The following is a 16,571-nucleotide window of genomic DNA, read 5'->3' as shown; positions in this document are numbered from 1 at the left end:
CAACAGAAATGCTGCCTGACCTACTGAGTTACTCCAGCACTTTGTGTCTATCAATAAAAATAAAAAGTTTATTTTGAGTTATTCATCATTTGGCGAATAAATAGCCATAGTGTGTAATCTCCATTCAAAGTCTACATTTCTTGCAGAGATATTTTAAACATCGACACAGCTCTCCTGACTTGCTATCCATGTTTTCACCTCTGTAAATACATCTAAATCTCTATTGTGTAGGAAAATAACTGCAGATGCTGGTATAAATCGAAGGTATCACAAAATGCTGGAGTAACTCAGCAGGTCAGGCAGCATCTCAGGAGAGAAGGAATGGGTGACGTTTCGGGTCGAGACCCTTCTTCAGACTGATGACCTTCCTTGCTTTTGTAGTCAGTTTGTGAATGCCAGGGTCCCTGATATGTTACTAATTACATTCTCTACATGCCCTGACATGGACAGTACCTGTCCAGTACTCCAGAAGGAGCCAGGTCCTTCTGCTTCAGCCTGCCACCCCTCTGGAATATTGCCACAGTAATCTCTGTAATCCTTTGGGGATGGCAGTAGTTTGAATTTGAATGAAAATAATCCACTGCACCACCCAGAAGCTGAGCTGGGTGAAGACACGCGAGACTGCATGGGCGGCAAGGTGGCACAGCAGGAGAGATGCTGCCTTACAGCGCCAGAGACCTGGGTTTGATCCTAATGTCAGGTGCTGTCTGTATAGAGTTTGTGGCCCATTCCTTCTCTCCAGAGATCCAGCTTTTCATGTCTATCTAGAGTTTGTATGTTTTCTCCTGTCCATGTGGGTTTTCCCTGGGTGGTCCGATTTCCTGCCACACTCCAAAGATGTACAGGTTTAGACACGTCAGTATGAAGAAGGGTCTCGACCCGAAACGTCACCCATTCCTTCTCTCCTAGATGCTGCCTGACCTGCTGAGTTCCTCCAGCATTTTGTGATACCTAAAGGTTTATACGTTATTTTACACACCTAAGGAAAACTGCAGAGGGTCACGCAGCTTTGCTTGTGAATCGCTCGGTTGTCCAAATAAATTAGAATACTCGAGATGGAATAGCCAGCAAAAAAAAAACCCCTAAAGATTGATGTGTGGTAAGGAACTGCAGATGCTGGTTTACATCGAAGATAGACACAACATTTTGGAGTAACTCAGCAGGTCAGGCAGCATCTCTGGAGAAAAGGAATAGGTGACGTTTCGGGTCGAAACCCTTCTTCGGACTGAGATTCAAGGGGGAAGGAAACTAGAGGTGTCAAAAGGTTCCGAACAAAACAGAGCAGGCATCGATCGATGCCTCGTGAAAGGTGTAGCCGATAATAAACCATTATTGATAGACGCAAAAAGCTGGGGTCAGGCAGAAAAGGAATAGGTGACTTTTCGGGTCGAGACCCTTCTTCGGACTGAGAGTGAGGGGCGAGGGAAACTATAGATATAAAAAGATACAATGAACAAGTGAGTGAAAGGTATGGATAAGGACAAATCGAAGCCAGCAACAATGATCAAGGAATGGTCCATTGTTGGCTGTGGAGAGGCTGATAATGAGAAGAAACAAACAGTGAAACCAGCAGAACATTTAGGGTGGGGGAGGGACGGTGAGAGGGGGAATGCAATTGCTACTTGAAATTAGAGAAATCAAAATCACACCGCTGGATTGCAAGTTGCCCAAGCGGAACATGAATCATTGTATTGTAAGGGTTAAACAGCCAATAGTAAACATAGCTGCCTTCGAAGTGGTTGACCCGGTGATTTATCGAATACAACAGACAGCAATGCTAAACTATTATCTACTTCTTTGATGACCTTCAGACTTTCCTTGATGGGACTTGGCTGGCTTTCCTTTGCACTAAACTTTATTCCCTTGTTCTGTAAATGTACCGTAATACACTGTAAATCCACTGTAAATCATGTATTGTCTTTCTGCTGACTGGATAAACAATAAACAAAACTGAAAACTGAACTGAACTGAACTGAACTGGAACAAAAGAAAATGCAATGTTGTTCCTCCACAGATTGACAACTCTCTGACTGAAACTTTGTCAGTCAGAGAGTTGTAAATCTATGGAATTCACTGCCTCAGAAGGCAGTGGAGGCCAATTCTCTGGATGCTTTCAAGAGAGCGCTAGATAGAGCTCTTAAAGATTCAGGGGGTATGGGGAGAAGGCAGGAATGGGGTACTGATTGTGAATGATCAGCCATGATCACATTGAATGGCGGTGCTGGCTCGAAGGGCCAAATGGCCTACTCCTGCACCTATTGTCTATTGTCTATTGTGTGCAGTGTTCCAGATTTACCCCTTCTGTTCCTGATCCTTAAAATGGAACATTCATATCACTGTATCTCACTGAACTTAACACTACTTTTAAGAATTATAATTGGAAATAGGCTTGCAATTGTTTGTTTTTACTCCCTCATCTCCCCTCTCCCATCAGGCAAAGGTATAGAAGTGTGAAAACGCACACCTCCAGATTCAGGGACAATTTCTTCCCAGCTGTTATCAGGCAACTGAACCATCCTACCACAACCAGAGAGCAGTCCTGAACTACTATCTACAACTTTGGTGACCCTTGGACTATCTTTGATCGGACTTTACTGGCTTTACCTTGCACTAAACGTTATGCCCTTGTCATGTACCTGTACACTGCGAATGGCTCGATTGTAATCATATATTGTCTTTCCACTGGCTGGATAGTACGCAGCAAAAGCTTTTCTCTGTACCACAGTACACGTGACACTAAACTATACTAAACAAAGTGAAATCCTCTGTTCCAGGTGTGTGTTTATCGGCGAGACCAAGTGCAGGTCCAGCGATCATTTGCTGAACACCTCTGTTCAGTCCATGTAAACCTACCTGATCTCCTGGTTGCTCAACACTTTAACTCCCCCTCCCATTCCCAATCTGACCGTTCTGTCCTGGGCCTCCTCCATTGTCAGAGTGAGGCCCAGTGCAAATTGGAGGAACAGCACCTCATATTGCGCTTGGCTAGTTTACACCCCAGCGGTATGAACAGTGACTTCTCTAACTTCAGATAGCCCTTGCTTTCCCTCTCTCTCCTCCCCCTTCCCAGTTCTCCCACCAGTCTTACTGTCTCCAACTCCTTTTTTATCTCTGTCCTGCCCACTCCACTGACATCAGTCTGAAGAAGGGTCTTGACCTGAAACGTCACCCATTCCTTCTCTCCAGAGATGATGCATGTCCCACTGAGTTACTCCAGCATTTTGTGTCTATCTTCGATTTAAACCAGCATCTGCAGTTCCTTCCTAAACGAAATCCTCGGTCATGTTGTTGTATGTTTGTTGCTAACCAAGAACATCATTGTTTGGCTTTTGCTGTCTAGGGTCGGAGCTGATGCCTAAAGCCCTTTCCACCCGGATCATCGGCGGGATCTGGTGGTTTTTCACTCTCATTATCATCTCGTCCTACACGGCAAACCTGGCAGCGTTCCTCACGGTCGAGCGAATGGAATCCCCCATCGAGTCCGCTGATGACCTGGCTAAACAAACAAAAATAGAGTACGGGACAGTCAGAGACGGAGCCACCATGATCTTCTTCAAGGTAAAAAACAAACTCAGTCTTCATAATAGAATCACATTTCCAAACCACTTTTCCCAGTGTGCCTGATCTTCCTTTCAGCCTGTTGTAATATCATGTCGGCAAGTGATTAAGTATGCATAATGGATTATTTAAATCTGTCCTTGTTTGATCGAAAAATTGGAGAGATTCATGTTGTAAATATGGATGATTTATCAGCAGTTTCAAGAGGATTATCTCTAAGTTCTTCTGTATGTTGCACTGTTAAGGGCTGCAGGGTCATGCTGTTATGCTTTCAAATATTAATCTCTGAATGTCTATTACCAGAAACCACATTCTGAACACAACTCGTTTCCCATTTCCACATCCCCGTCTCTGGGAAACATTATTTATCCGTGGATCGTGCCTGCAGAACAGCGGGATCTGAGCGCAAAAACATAACCCATCAGCAAGAGATTAGAAAGATTGTCTCCTCACCCCCACTGAGTAGTAAAATAGATAGAGTTGACCTCCATCTTGATGGGTGGAAATGCTAACTATGAAATTATGACTATCTGGGTTGAAGAAAGGTCCAAAAGGTTAGACGTTTGCAGCAAAATAAGTGAATGCATTTATTTAGATCTTGTGAGGCTAAGACATAAAGATGTAAACTGCGGAATGCAAATGCTTGAGAAATGATTGAGCAACAGATTACTTTGTATAATAACAAATACAATAAAGTTAAACTCCACGATCCTAGCAATAAGGGCCCAGCCTCCAATATATATATACAGCTTCTAATAGATTTATATGCTAAATCTATTAGATTAGATTGTGAATTTAATTCAGCAAAGTAAAATTTGGAAAATCACCTCCTGTAATATTACATTTTAAATCTGAATTAAGGCAGGGAGATAAAAACAGAAAATGCTGGAAATTCTCAGCAGGTCAGGCAGTATCTGTGGAGAGAGAAACAGAGTCAATCCTGACCTCAAATGTAGACCAAATATTTCCGGCTTTTGCTACTACTCCGGCACTTGCAACTTTTCATTTTCTGATTAAAGTGTGACCGTAATTAAATGGGTTATTTGCGATGCCTTTTATGCTTCACAGATTTTGGAGTTGAAGTCTCTCAGACACTTAACTGCAGGTCCACCACCGATTTTCTGACAGTCTTGGTTGCAGAGCCTTGCCGTATTACCCGTTTTGCCGGACCAACAGAGGCCACGGCCTCGGGGGGTCCGAGATTCCAGCCCGCAAAGTCGGCCTCATGAGTCAGCAGTGGGAACGGATCTGCCGGCTCCGGCCGGGCCGCAGTTCCAGAGCCCCGGCTACAGGGGGCGAATGCAACTCACCGATCGGCCGCGGAAGTCCCAATGAGGTCGAGATCGGCCGCCTCACCTGGCCCAGGTGCCCCATTTTCACGGGGACTTCCTGGGGGGGATTCCAAGTGCGCTCTTGTCATTTTGTCCGGATTAAAGGAGGGGCCAGACCACCAGTTGCTAGAAAACCTGTACCTGCCGTTTCTGAAAGGAAGTTAAATGCATTGATCGAGTGAACAGAAAGGAAAGTGGGCATAATGGTGAGGCAGTCACTGAAGTAATAAGTAATCTGGTATTAGTATTGGCAATGATTTATTTTTGCCACCTGAATAGAGATTCATTGAAAGGCTTTTGCTTGTGTGCCATTTAATCAAATCAGATAATAGTGTACATGAATACAATGAAGCTACACAGATATACAGCAGGTAGAGAAGAGAAAAATACCAGCGTGCAGAATATAGTTTTTCAGTATTGTAGCGTTACAGTTCCAGAGAAAAAGTTAAATGTCTGCAATATGTAGGTTGGAAGATTGGGACTAGATTGTTTCGTACTCCGGATTCCAGAGCATACAGTCTTTTGCGTTTCCAGTCACTGAAGCATGTTGTTTAATTTAGTTTTGTTTAGTTTAGTTTAGTCTGCACTGACCAGTGATCCTCGCACATTAACACAATCCTACATACACTCGGGGCAATTTACACTTATTTCAAGCCAATTAACCTGCAAACCTGAATGATCAGCCATGATCACATTAAATGGCGGTGCTGGCTCGAAGGGCCGAATGGCCTACTCCTGCACCTATTGTCTATTGTCTTTGGAGTGTGGGAGGAAACTGAAGATCTTGGAGAAAACCCACGCAGGTCACGGAGAGAATGTACAAACTCCGTACAGACAGCACCCGTAGTCGGGATGGAACCCGAGTCTCTGGAACTGCAAGCGCTGTAAGGCAGCAACTCTACCGCTGCGCCGCTGATCCACCCTCGACGGCAGCATGAATATCTCTGATTATGGGCTGATTATGGGCCTTAACAATTGGTGATACAGCTGGCAAAGGATGGGGCGATACAGGATTCTAAACAGGTCAGAATAGGAGGATTGCAACTCCCTTGCTGTGTTAGAGGGCTGGAGGTGGCCACCAAATAGAAACATACAGGGATGTGTGAAAACACAATTGAGACTTTTTAAGTCAATGATAGATTACCAAGAATCAATAAATGTGATCATGCAACTTGGAAATGGCAGCTCAGTGTTGAATGGCTCCCAACCTTGTGGAGAGTTACAAGAGGTCATGAGGGTGACTCAGTAGCGCAGCGGTAGAATTGCAGCCTTACAGTGCCAGAGATCCTGACTACAGGTTCTGTCTGTGCGGCGTTTGTACATTCTCCCTGTGACCGTGTGGGTTTTCTCCAGGTGCTCTAGTTTCCTCCTGCACTTCAAAGGCCCTACAGATTTATAGGTTGAATGGCTTCAGTAAATTGCCCCTAATGAGACAGAATGGGATAGAATCTTCAAAGTACCAACCGCAGACTCAAGAACGTCTCTGTCCTCTCTGTTATCAGGCTTCTGAACCGTCCTTCCATAAGCTAGGGTACTGTTCAATCCATCTCTACCCCATTGTGGACATTAGACTTTGCCTAAGAAACCAATTCACTACATCGCAGAGAACTATATTCTGCACTCTGTATCTTCCCCTTTGCTCTGTCTATTTTACTTTGGTTTGAACTGATGGTATCAATATATGCTCTATCTGATCTGTTTGGAGAACATGCAGAACAAAGCTTTTCACTGTACTGTGCGTGGTACATGTGACAATAATGTTACAGCAGAACCACCCACACACGAGCGATCATTTCCCAGTTAAAGATGAACTGTCGTCTCTGGCAACAGCGTAAAATCCAGATGATATTTGATACATGGACTCTTGGAGGATACACTGATCATACTACTGAGCAAGGATGTCTTCATAAATACTGGCATGGAGGCTGGTGTCAGTCACCTGAAGTTCTAGAAGTGATGGAGAAATCCATTGTTCCCACATTGGGCTTGAGTTTGTGGCTGGCCGTGTTTGATGCTGAAATGTGAGTTTAGAGAGTTAGGAGGAAGACAGAAAAGCAGGACTTCTAGGGTGGTTATCTCTGGATTGCTTTCTGTACCTCGTGCTGGTGAGGGCAGGAACAGGGAGATAGAGGATCACTAATGTGTGGCTGGGGGCTAGTCCAAGGAGCAGGGATTTAGATTTATAGACCATTGGGATCTCTTCTGGGGTTGGGGTGACCTGAACAAAAGGGACAGGTTACACCTTAACTGGAGGGACCAACGTTCTGGCAGGCAGGTTTGCTTGTGCTATACATGTGGGTTTAAACTAAATAGCGGGGGGGATGGGTTGACAAATTGGGAGGATAAAGATGGAGTTAAAGGGGAAGAGAGCACAGGAAAAGGTACAAAAGATTCCCGAATTAATGGGAAGGAAAGTTCGGGGTGGGATAAGAGAGTAAGGTCAGGGGCAATCGTGACCAGTATGAGAGGGGAGGTGAATACCGAAGTACAAGTGTTGTATATCAATGTGCAAAGTATAAGAAATAAAGTGGATAAACTTGAGGCTCAGTTAGAGATTGGCAAGTTTGATGTCATGGGAATTACAGAGACATGGCTACAAGGGGACCAGGGCTGGGAACTAATATTCAGGGGTATACAACCTATCGAAAAGACAGACAGGTGGGCAGAGAGGGTGAGGTAGCTCTGCTGGTAAGGAATGAAATTCAGTCCCTTGCGAAGGGTGACATAAAATCAGGAGATGTAGAGTCAGTATGGATAGAAATGAGGAATTGTAAGGGTAAAAAGACCCTAATGGGAGTTATCTACAGGCCCCCAAACAGTAGCCTGGATTTTGAGTGCAAGTTGAATCAAGAGTTAAAATTGGCATGTCGCAAATGTAATGCTATGGTGGTTATGGGAGATTTCAACATGCAGGTAGACTGGGAAAATCAGGTTGGTACTGGACCCCAGGAAAGAGAGTTTGTGGAGTGCCTCCGAGATGGATTCTTAGAACAGCTTGTACTGAAGCCTAAAAGGGAGAAGGCAATTCTGGATTTAGTGTTGTGTAATGAACCAGATCTGATAAGGGAACTCAAGGATAAGGACCCATTAGGAGGTAATGACCATAATATGACAAGTTTTAATCTACAATTTGAGAGGGAGAAAGGAAAATCGGAAGTGTCAGTATTACAGTTGAACAAGGGGACTATGGAGGCATGAGATAGGAGCTAGCCAAAGTTGACTGGAAAGTTCAAGAATAAGGGGTATGCCATTTAGAACGGAGATGAGGAAAAACTTTTTCACCCAGAGTGTTGTGAATCTGTGGAATTCTCTGCCTCAGAAGGCAGTGGAGGCCAATTCTCTGGATGCTTTCAAGAGAGAGTTAAATAAAGATAGTGGAGTCAAGGGATATGGTGAGAAGGCAGGAACGGGATACTGATTGTGGATGATCAGCCATGATCACAATTAGTGGCAGTGCTGGCTCGAAGGGCCGAATGGCCTCCTCCTGCACCTATTGTCTATTGTCTATAAAAAGCTTTTCACTGAACCTTATTACACGTGACAATAAACTCAACTAAACTATTGCGACAGAGTTGACCTCTGAATTAATTAAAGCTTAGCTCACAGTGAAGCTTTCGGTCGGTACAGCTAGGAATCAACAGAGTCAATGCCAGCAAGGCCACATGTTCCAAACCCACTGATGATCTACACAAGCTGACTTCCTTGCTGAGTGTAGACAGCTGGAAAATCTACACTGTGCTGAAGAGCAGTTAGATGTTCAGGTAAATCTAGATGACAAATCTGAGAAAGAGTCCATAGTTCACTGAAGAAAACACCTGTAGGTTTTTGTATTGGAAGTAATGGAAAACATTTAACACAGTGTGTGTGTCACATGGCAATAACACTATGAGGGATGTGTGGAAGGTCTTAGTGAAGCTTATATGAGTTAGAGTCATAGAGTCATACAGCGTGGAAACAGGTCCTTCGGCCCAACCTGCCAACACCAACCAACATGCCCCATCTACACTCGTCCCACCTGCTTGTGTTTGGCCCATATTCCTCTAACTCTATCCTGTCCATGTACCTGTCGAAATGTTTCTTTAACGTTGTAATGGCAACTTCAGTCTTTTCCAATAAAGTCCTTTCCAATATCGCCGCCACTTCACAGGGAGTGGGAGTGAACTTGACACAAACCAAACAGAGATTTTCCAAACGTATTTTCAGTTTAAAGGGCCTGTCCCACTTAGGTGATTTTTTAGGTGACTGCCGGCGACTGTCAAAGTCGTAGCAGATCGCCAAAATTTTCTTTTACCCGACGACAATGACCACGACAATGCCGAGTCAGGTCGAGATTACACTGCCTTCGGAAACATCGCGAAATTCCCACGCTGTCAATGCTTCTCCGGCGTCCTAATTTTTTGCTGAAATCACTGACAAGTCGGTAATTACTTGAGAGTTTTGAAATATAACATCTTGCCCGGGTTACTTGAAAGCCAAGCTTCACTGTAACAAGGCATAAACTGGATTGACTTCCAGTTTACTAATAGCAGTATTAAGAAATTTAATTTTAAAAATAGTTAAATGGATTTTTGTGCGGAGTGTGGGCATTCTTTGAAAATGTACGGGAGATGCATACCTGGTTTCTGGGTTGCATATCAGGGTTGGGAGCCTACTTTAAATGTAATCGCTGATGGCCATAAACATGGCGAAAATTCCCACGCTTACCTGACCGTCAAACTGTCGCCTCCAATCTACCTGTCAAATGTCCTGACGGTAAATAAATTGGTTAAACACAAGCATTTTATGGTATCTTCAAATGACTTTACTTAATTTAATATTACGTGCTTCTAAATGCATCTAAGAGAACCTAGCAAACCTGGGAACAGCATGCGACAGCGCCCGCAATAAGCAACGATACCTGCCGACAAACCAGCTGTCGCCGAGAAATTTCACTCCGGTTGATTTCTCAGCGATCCGCCAAGATTCACTACGACTCTTTGAAGACTCCTCACGATCACGCCCGCGACACCCCGGCGAACTGTCGGCGACAGCCTAGTCGCCGGCAGTCGCCTTAAAATCGCCTAAGTGAGACAGGCCCTTAATTAGTCATTTATTGAAGTAGTGGTACAAACGGGTCTGTATCTCCCCGAGACATTGGCTCTCGTCGCATGTCTGTTTGTACCACTGCTTCAATAAACGAGTAATTAAACTGAAAATACGTTTGGAAAATCTCTCTGTTTGGTTTGTGTCAAGTTCGCTCCCACTCCCTGTGAAGTGGTGGCGTTATCAGAAAGGACTTTATTGGAAAAGATTGAAGTTGTCATTACATTTAAAGTAAGAACTGTATCTCACCATGGCTCCCCATGTCTGACCCCTCCCGTCTCTTCATCTCCAGATATAGCACCAACCTCTGGCTCCTCCCAGTACATTATGCCCATATATGTAGTCATCTCACGACAGCCTCCAAGGGTCCAAAATAATACAGCAAGATATCTAGACAAAATAATATAATATGCTAAAACAGCAGATATGTGTATGAGGAGAGGATGTGTGGGTCAGGCTGACAGTCTTCCGGGTTTAGAGGAATGAGAGACACAGGGAACTGCAGATGATGGAATCTTCAGCAAAGCACAAAGTGTTTAGTTTAGTTTAGAGATACAACATGAAACCAGGCCCTTCGGAGCACAGAGCCCGCAGACCAATGATCACCAGTGCACTGGTTCTGTCCTAAACGCTAGGGACAATTTACAGGCCAATTAACCTACAAACCTGACATCTTTGGAATGTGGGAGGAAACCGGCACACCCGATAGAAACCCATGTGGTCACGGGGAGAACGTACAAACTCCACGTAGACAGCACCCGTAGTCAGGGTCGAACTCAGGTCTCTGGCATTGTAAGGCAGCAACTCTACCACTGTGCTCCTCGAAGTGCTGGAGGAAATCAGAAGGTCTGGAAGCATCTGTGGACAGAAAGGCCAGGTAATGTTTTAGATCGAGACCCTTCTTGTCCTGAGCTGAAACATCCATCTATCCATTCCTGCCATTGATGCTGTCTGACCCACTGAGTTACATCAGCACTTGCTGTTGGAGGGATGAGAAATTATTTAATTGAAACTTACAATTCTGTCAGGCTGGATATAGAGAGGATGCTTTGCTTAGAGTCATGGAGTCATACAACATGGAAACAGGCCCTTCGGCCCAACTTGCCCACACCAACTAACATGCCCCATCTACACTAGTCCCACCTGCCTGCATTTGACCTATATCCCTCTAAACCTATGCTATACATGTGCCTGCCCAAATGCTTTTTTAATGTTGTGATAGTATCTACCTCAACTATCTCCTCTGGCAGCTCGTTCCATACACCCACCACCCTTTGTATAAACAAGTTGCCCCTCAGGTTCCTATTAAATACTTCCCCCATCACCTTAAACCGAAGTCCTCTGGTTCTTGATTCCCCTAGGTGGGGTAAACGACTCTGTGCATTCACCCTATCTAATCCTCTCATGATCTTGGTTGATTGACGGATTTATAACCACGGGTCGCAAGGACAGGGACAGGGAGTTTGCAACTGCGATAAGAACAGGTCTATTCACACAGAGGAATAATAATAATATATTCCTTTATTCGTCCCACACCGGGGAAATTGGGCAGAGTAGTTTTGGAATCATTTTCCACATAGAGCATAAAACTCAATTATTGAATTCATTCAGGAGTCAGGAATGAATCACTTTGATAGTTAGTCAAGGATTAGTTTGGGCGGCACAGTAATGCAGTGGTGGAGTTGTTGCTTTACAGCGCCGTAGATCCAGGTTCCATCCTAACACTGTGCAGTCTATATGTTCTCCCCGTGACTGTGTGGGTTTTCTCCAGGTGCTCTGGCTTCCTACCACACTCCAAAGACATAGAGGTTTGTAGGTTAATTGGCTTCGGTAAAAAATTGTAAAGTGTTCCTAGCGTGTAGGATAGTGCTAGTGTACGGGGTGATCGCTGGTCGGCGTGGACTCGGTAGGCCGAAGGGCCTGTTTCCACTCTGTATCTCTAAAGTCTAAAAGTCTAAAGAAAGCTTGAATGTGAATAGGAAGTAAGAGAGATGGGGATAGTTGTCGAAAAAGGTGCTGAGTAGATCAGCCATGATCTTGATGATAAATATGGTGGTGGGTTTGAAGGGCCAGATGGATGGCTCTTGCCCCTTCTTGGTCCTTCTTGCAACGTGCTCATGTTATTGGCATCTCGTCAATCCTGAGGCATACTTCATTCGCTGAACCAGGAAGACCTAGCTCCGGTTGTGTCAGCTGCTAAGGTTTAACTCTATTCTGGGTTCAGCGCCGTTCTTTCTGATCCACGACGTTTGTTTCTCTTGCGCGCTCAACTGTGTGTGGTACAGGCAGAGGACGGCGTGTTTCATTCCTTGCACAATTCCAGCTCAGGTCTCCGGAGAGACATCAGGAGCTGCTGGATATTCCCAGGTGCGTCATGGACATTTGAGGTGCATTTAGACATTTTGTGCTGAGATCCCGTGAGCTCAGCATAAAGCAGTAATACAACTCCTGGCCTTCCAGGATTGTAACATGCAGCCATGAGGCTCATGCATCAGCAGATCCCATTCCTCATTGTGAACCCACACAAATACTTGATGTCGTGAACAAATGCTGAGCAACAGCAAAATGACAAAACTCTAAAACGCACTGGTTATTTCTGTTCGGGAGAATCGACGGGCTAAATAGGGAGTCTGCAAGGACAGCAAACTGGGATTTCAAAATCACTTCATCCTTTAAATACCCATCTCCCTGCAGAGTTTTTATGTCCTGGTTATCCCTGTTAGAACCTTGTTGATCAGTTGCTCAATGTCGAGCAGTTTATGGCTCCACTGATTTCACGGATTTGTGCAATCGCTCAGCGTATGATTGTATCGAACCTCAAATCACAATGACAGAAGATTGCCAGAATTCACTTTAAGGCTGAAAGACTATAATTCTCTGTCACAATGGAAGAGTGAAGTGGCCACTTATGATTACCAGACAATAAAAAAATGATTAGCATTTCTGGATTAATTTACTTTAATGCAATGCGTACTGGCTGAGAAAGGAGAACATCTTTATTCCTTAACAGGATAGTGGAGTAGACTGAGAGCTTGTTTTGGGGAAAGGTGTCAAATGTATATTAATGAAGATATAATTTTTAGTTTCTGGCATAAATTATCAACAATATCAATAAAGTTCCCATTTCCAGAAATCTCAGGAACAAAAAGACATCCCGATAACCCATTGTATTATCTGTGACATACTCTCCAATTTTGGTTTGGTTTAGTTTAGTTTAGAGATACAGTGCGGAAACAGGCTCTTTGTCCCACCGAGTCCATGCCAACCAGTGATCACCCCGTACACTAGTTCTGCCCTACACAGCAGGGGCAATTTACAACTTTACCGCAGCCAATTAATCTACAAACCTGTACATCTTTGGTGTGTGGGAGAACACCGGAGGGCCTGAGAAAAGTCACGCAAGTCACGGGGAGAACGTACAAACTCCGTACAGATAGCACCCCGAGTCAGGATTGAACCCTGGTTTCTGGCGCTGTAAGGCAGCAATTCTACCGCTGTGCTACCATGCTGCCTCATATGTTATCTTCCCTGTGCCCCACCTGGACTCGCAACTATTTCTCCCCTCCCCTTCCCCTTCCACCGACATTCCTCCCTCTGCCTTCACAATTTCCAAGCCTTCTATCCTTATCTCACACCGTTTTTCCTGTCACCCTTTCATCTCTGGCCTTTGTCCATCCATTTTCCAATTACACCCCTCTCCCCCCCTCACCCCCTCACAATCATCACTTGCCGGGCTTTGTCCTGCCCCCCCTCTCTTCCAGCTTTCTTCACTTTCCTCCACAATCAGTCTGAAGACGGGTCCACAACTGAAACGTTGCCTATTCATGTTCTCTATAGACGCTGTCTGACTTGCTGAGTTACTCAAGCGTTTTTTGTGGGAGTTTTTTGTGGGAGTTTTTTGTAAAGTAGCATCTGCAGTTCCTTGTTTTTTCATCTTTTCCCAGTGGGTGATGAATGTTTGAGATTGTTTATCCTGAAGGTCTGTGAGATCACGCTAATTGATTGCACCAACATATGGCCGTTAAAGAAGTCAAGGAACGTGTGGATAGGGGGGGAGAATAGGTATTTGAAGTAAATACTTTTTGAAGTAATTTAAAGTAATGGTTTTCAGTCTCAAGAAGAGTCTCAATCCAAAATGTCACCCATTCCTTGTATACAGAGAAACTGCCTATCCCGCTGAGTTACTCCAGCATTTTGTGTCTCTCTTCAGTGTAAACCAGCACCTGCAGTTCCTTCCTACATATTGGAAGTAAAAGACCAGCCATGTTCTGGTTGTGTAGTGTGGCGGGCTCGAGGAATCATATAGCCACGCCTGCTTTTGTTATTTACAGAGGGAGGTTACCGAGGTTGGCTCTCAGCTTTGGACTCCATGGCCTGACTTTCGCTCACTAACATTCCCCTTTATGCAAAGCCGAAGTCAGTTTCACAAGCATTCTGAAGTCCTGCTTTAGCAAGAACAAACCATGTCAGCTGTGTGCACTCACGGATCACCAGACAGCCCACAAGCAGCTCCTGCATTGATTTCTTGCTGTTCGATTCTAAACCATGTGTCCAGTGCATTCATTAAGTTCGCCTCACAGAGGACCTATAATAACAAATGAACAGCTAATGGACTCAATGATACTGTAGACTTCCAGGCACGGGAGCTCACTGCTCGTTACAACCTTTAGATTGTGGAGACAGAGCGTGGAAGCAGGCCCTTCAGACCACCGAGTCCGCACCAACCAGAGATCACCCCATACCCTAGTACTTTCCTACATATTGGGGACTATTTGCAATTTGGAAAGGAACGGGAGCACCCGGGGAAAACCCGTGTGGTCACGGGGAGAACGTACAAACTCCGTACAGATAGCACCCGTGGTCAGGATGGAACCCAGGTCTCTGGCGCTGTGAGGCAGCAACTCTACCGCTGCACCACTGTGCCTTCCTTGATACTCCTTTCCAAAGATAATAGAGCAAAGCAAGATAGACCACTCGACCCTAAAAACCATAGTATGTCACGGCACCATTTTAGTAGGCAGAAACTTGCAGAAACATTTTTTTTTTTAAATTAAAAAAATCTGAATTGATAGATGAGATATGTTCTGCATTTTTATGGTATCATCACACATACTGTTCCCCACAACACTGATTACACTGCGTAGTATAAGAAAATAACTGCAGATGCTGGTACAAAACGATTTATTCACAAAATGCTGGAGTAACTCAGCAGGTCAGGCAGCATCTCGGGAGAGAAGGAATGGGTGACGTTTCGGGTCGAGACCCTTCTTCAATGAAGAAGGGTCTCGACCCGAAACGTCACCCATTCCTTCTCTCCCGAGATGCTGCCTGACCTGCTGAGTTACTCCAGCATTTTGTGAATAAACTGATTACACTGCGAGAGGCTTAACGAACGGCGGGTTTTGCTTACTAAAATGGCAGACGTTGTGCTCCTTTGCGTACTACGCTTCAGTATACGCGATTTTGACGGAGTGATTCATCTTGCTCCTCTGGTGTCTTTGCTCCTTTCCCCGAAATGTTTTTCTTTTCAATTGAATCGCACAGTGCAAGAAATGTACACTGATTTATTTTGCAGACAAATAGGTTAAACCATCCCTGTTGCATGCAGGAAGGATGTAGCCCCATTAACACTCAGGAATGTTTCGAGTGTGGTTTATCTCATGTATTGATTATATGCACATGATGATACATATCTGTGGTGTGCAGTGTTTGCATAAAGCATCTGCAACCTCCTAATTATGGTGTTTATAACGATTTCTCACAATATTACTATTTTCAAAACTAATTATGTTAAAACAATCTTGTTTAATTATATTTTAAGTAAAATAGAGATGATTATTCATTATCTTCCATTGCCCTTTGGATCCTCAAGCGTTAATTGCTTTCTGATGGAAACAAAAGTCCTTGCATTGGGAATAAGCGATACTCTCAATGATGTGTGAAAAATATGCATTCTTTTCTCATGTTCAAATAATATATACCAGATGTAAGCTTGTTCATTCTCTGCAAAACAGATTGTATTTATGTATCAATATGAGATTGAACAATATTGCCCCATCTGGCATGACCCACAAGAAAGATAACAAATCATTATTAAATGAGCCTGCACTCCCCAACCTCAGTTTACCTCCATTTTAGTTTAGTTTAGCTTAGAGATACAGCGTGGAAACAGGTCCTTGGTCCCACTGAGTCCGTGCTGACCAGCAATGAGCCCATGCACTATTTCTATCCGACACACTATGGACATGTTACAGAAGCTACAGACCTGCACATTTTTGGAATGTGAGAGGAAAGCAGAGCACCCGGAGAAAACCCACGCAGTTACAGGGAGAACGTACAAACTCCCCACAGACAACACCCACCGTCAGGATCGAACCACGATCAATGGTGCTGTCAGGCAGCAACTCTACCGCTGCACCACAGTGCCGCCCAATTGCATTTCCTACTTCTCCCTGTGCATCTCGAATAGCCAGGCTGCTTTCCCCTCTCGTCCTTACAATGACATCTCTCTCTTCCCCTCGTTCAGCATACCGCTCCCATTTGTAGGCTTTGCCACCTTTCACGCACTCAACCCTGCTCTCTTTAACAGGAATCTCTACA

At 44.5% G+C, this 16,571-nt stretch overlaps 1 protein-coding gene across 3 annotated transcripts in view; it reads left to right on the top strand.

Annotated features, from left to right (window-relative positions):
• LOC144606858 (glutamate receptor ionotropic, kainate 3-like) overlaps window positions 1-16,571 on the top strand; it is a 552,253-nt gene that overhangs the window by 392,087 nt on the left and 143,595 nt on the right. For all 3 annotated transcript variants that reach the window (XM_078423285.1, XM_078423286.1, XM_078423284.1), the window contains one exon: window positions 3,341-3,558. In XM_078423285.1, the coding sequence (XP_078279411.1) occupies window positions 3,341-3,558 (218 nt within the window). The remainder of the gene's footprint in view (window positions 1-3,340; window positions 3,559-16,571) is intronic.

This window comes from Rhinoraja longicauda, chromosome 27, assembly GCF_053455715.1.
Source record: "Rhinoraja longicauda isolate Sanriku21f chromosome 27, sRhiLon1.1, whole genome shotgun sequence".
In the NCBI taxonomy this organism is placed as follows: Eukaryota; Metazoa; Chordata; class Chondrichthyes; order Rajiformes; family Arhynchobatidae; genus Rhinoraja; species Rhinoraja longicauda.
This window is presented reverse-complemented; position numbering and strand designations above follow the sequence as displayed.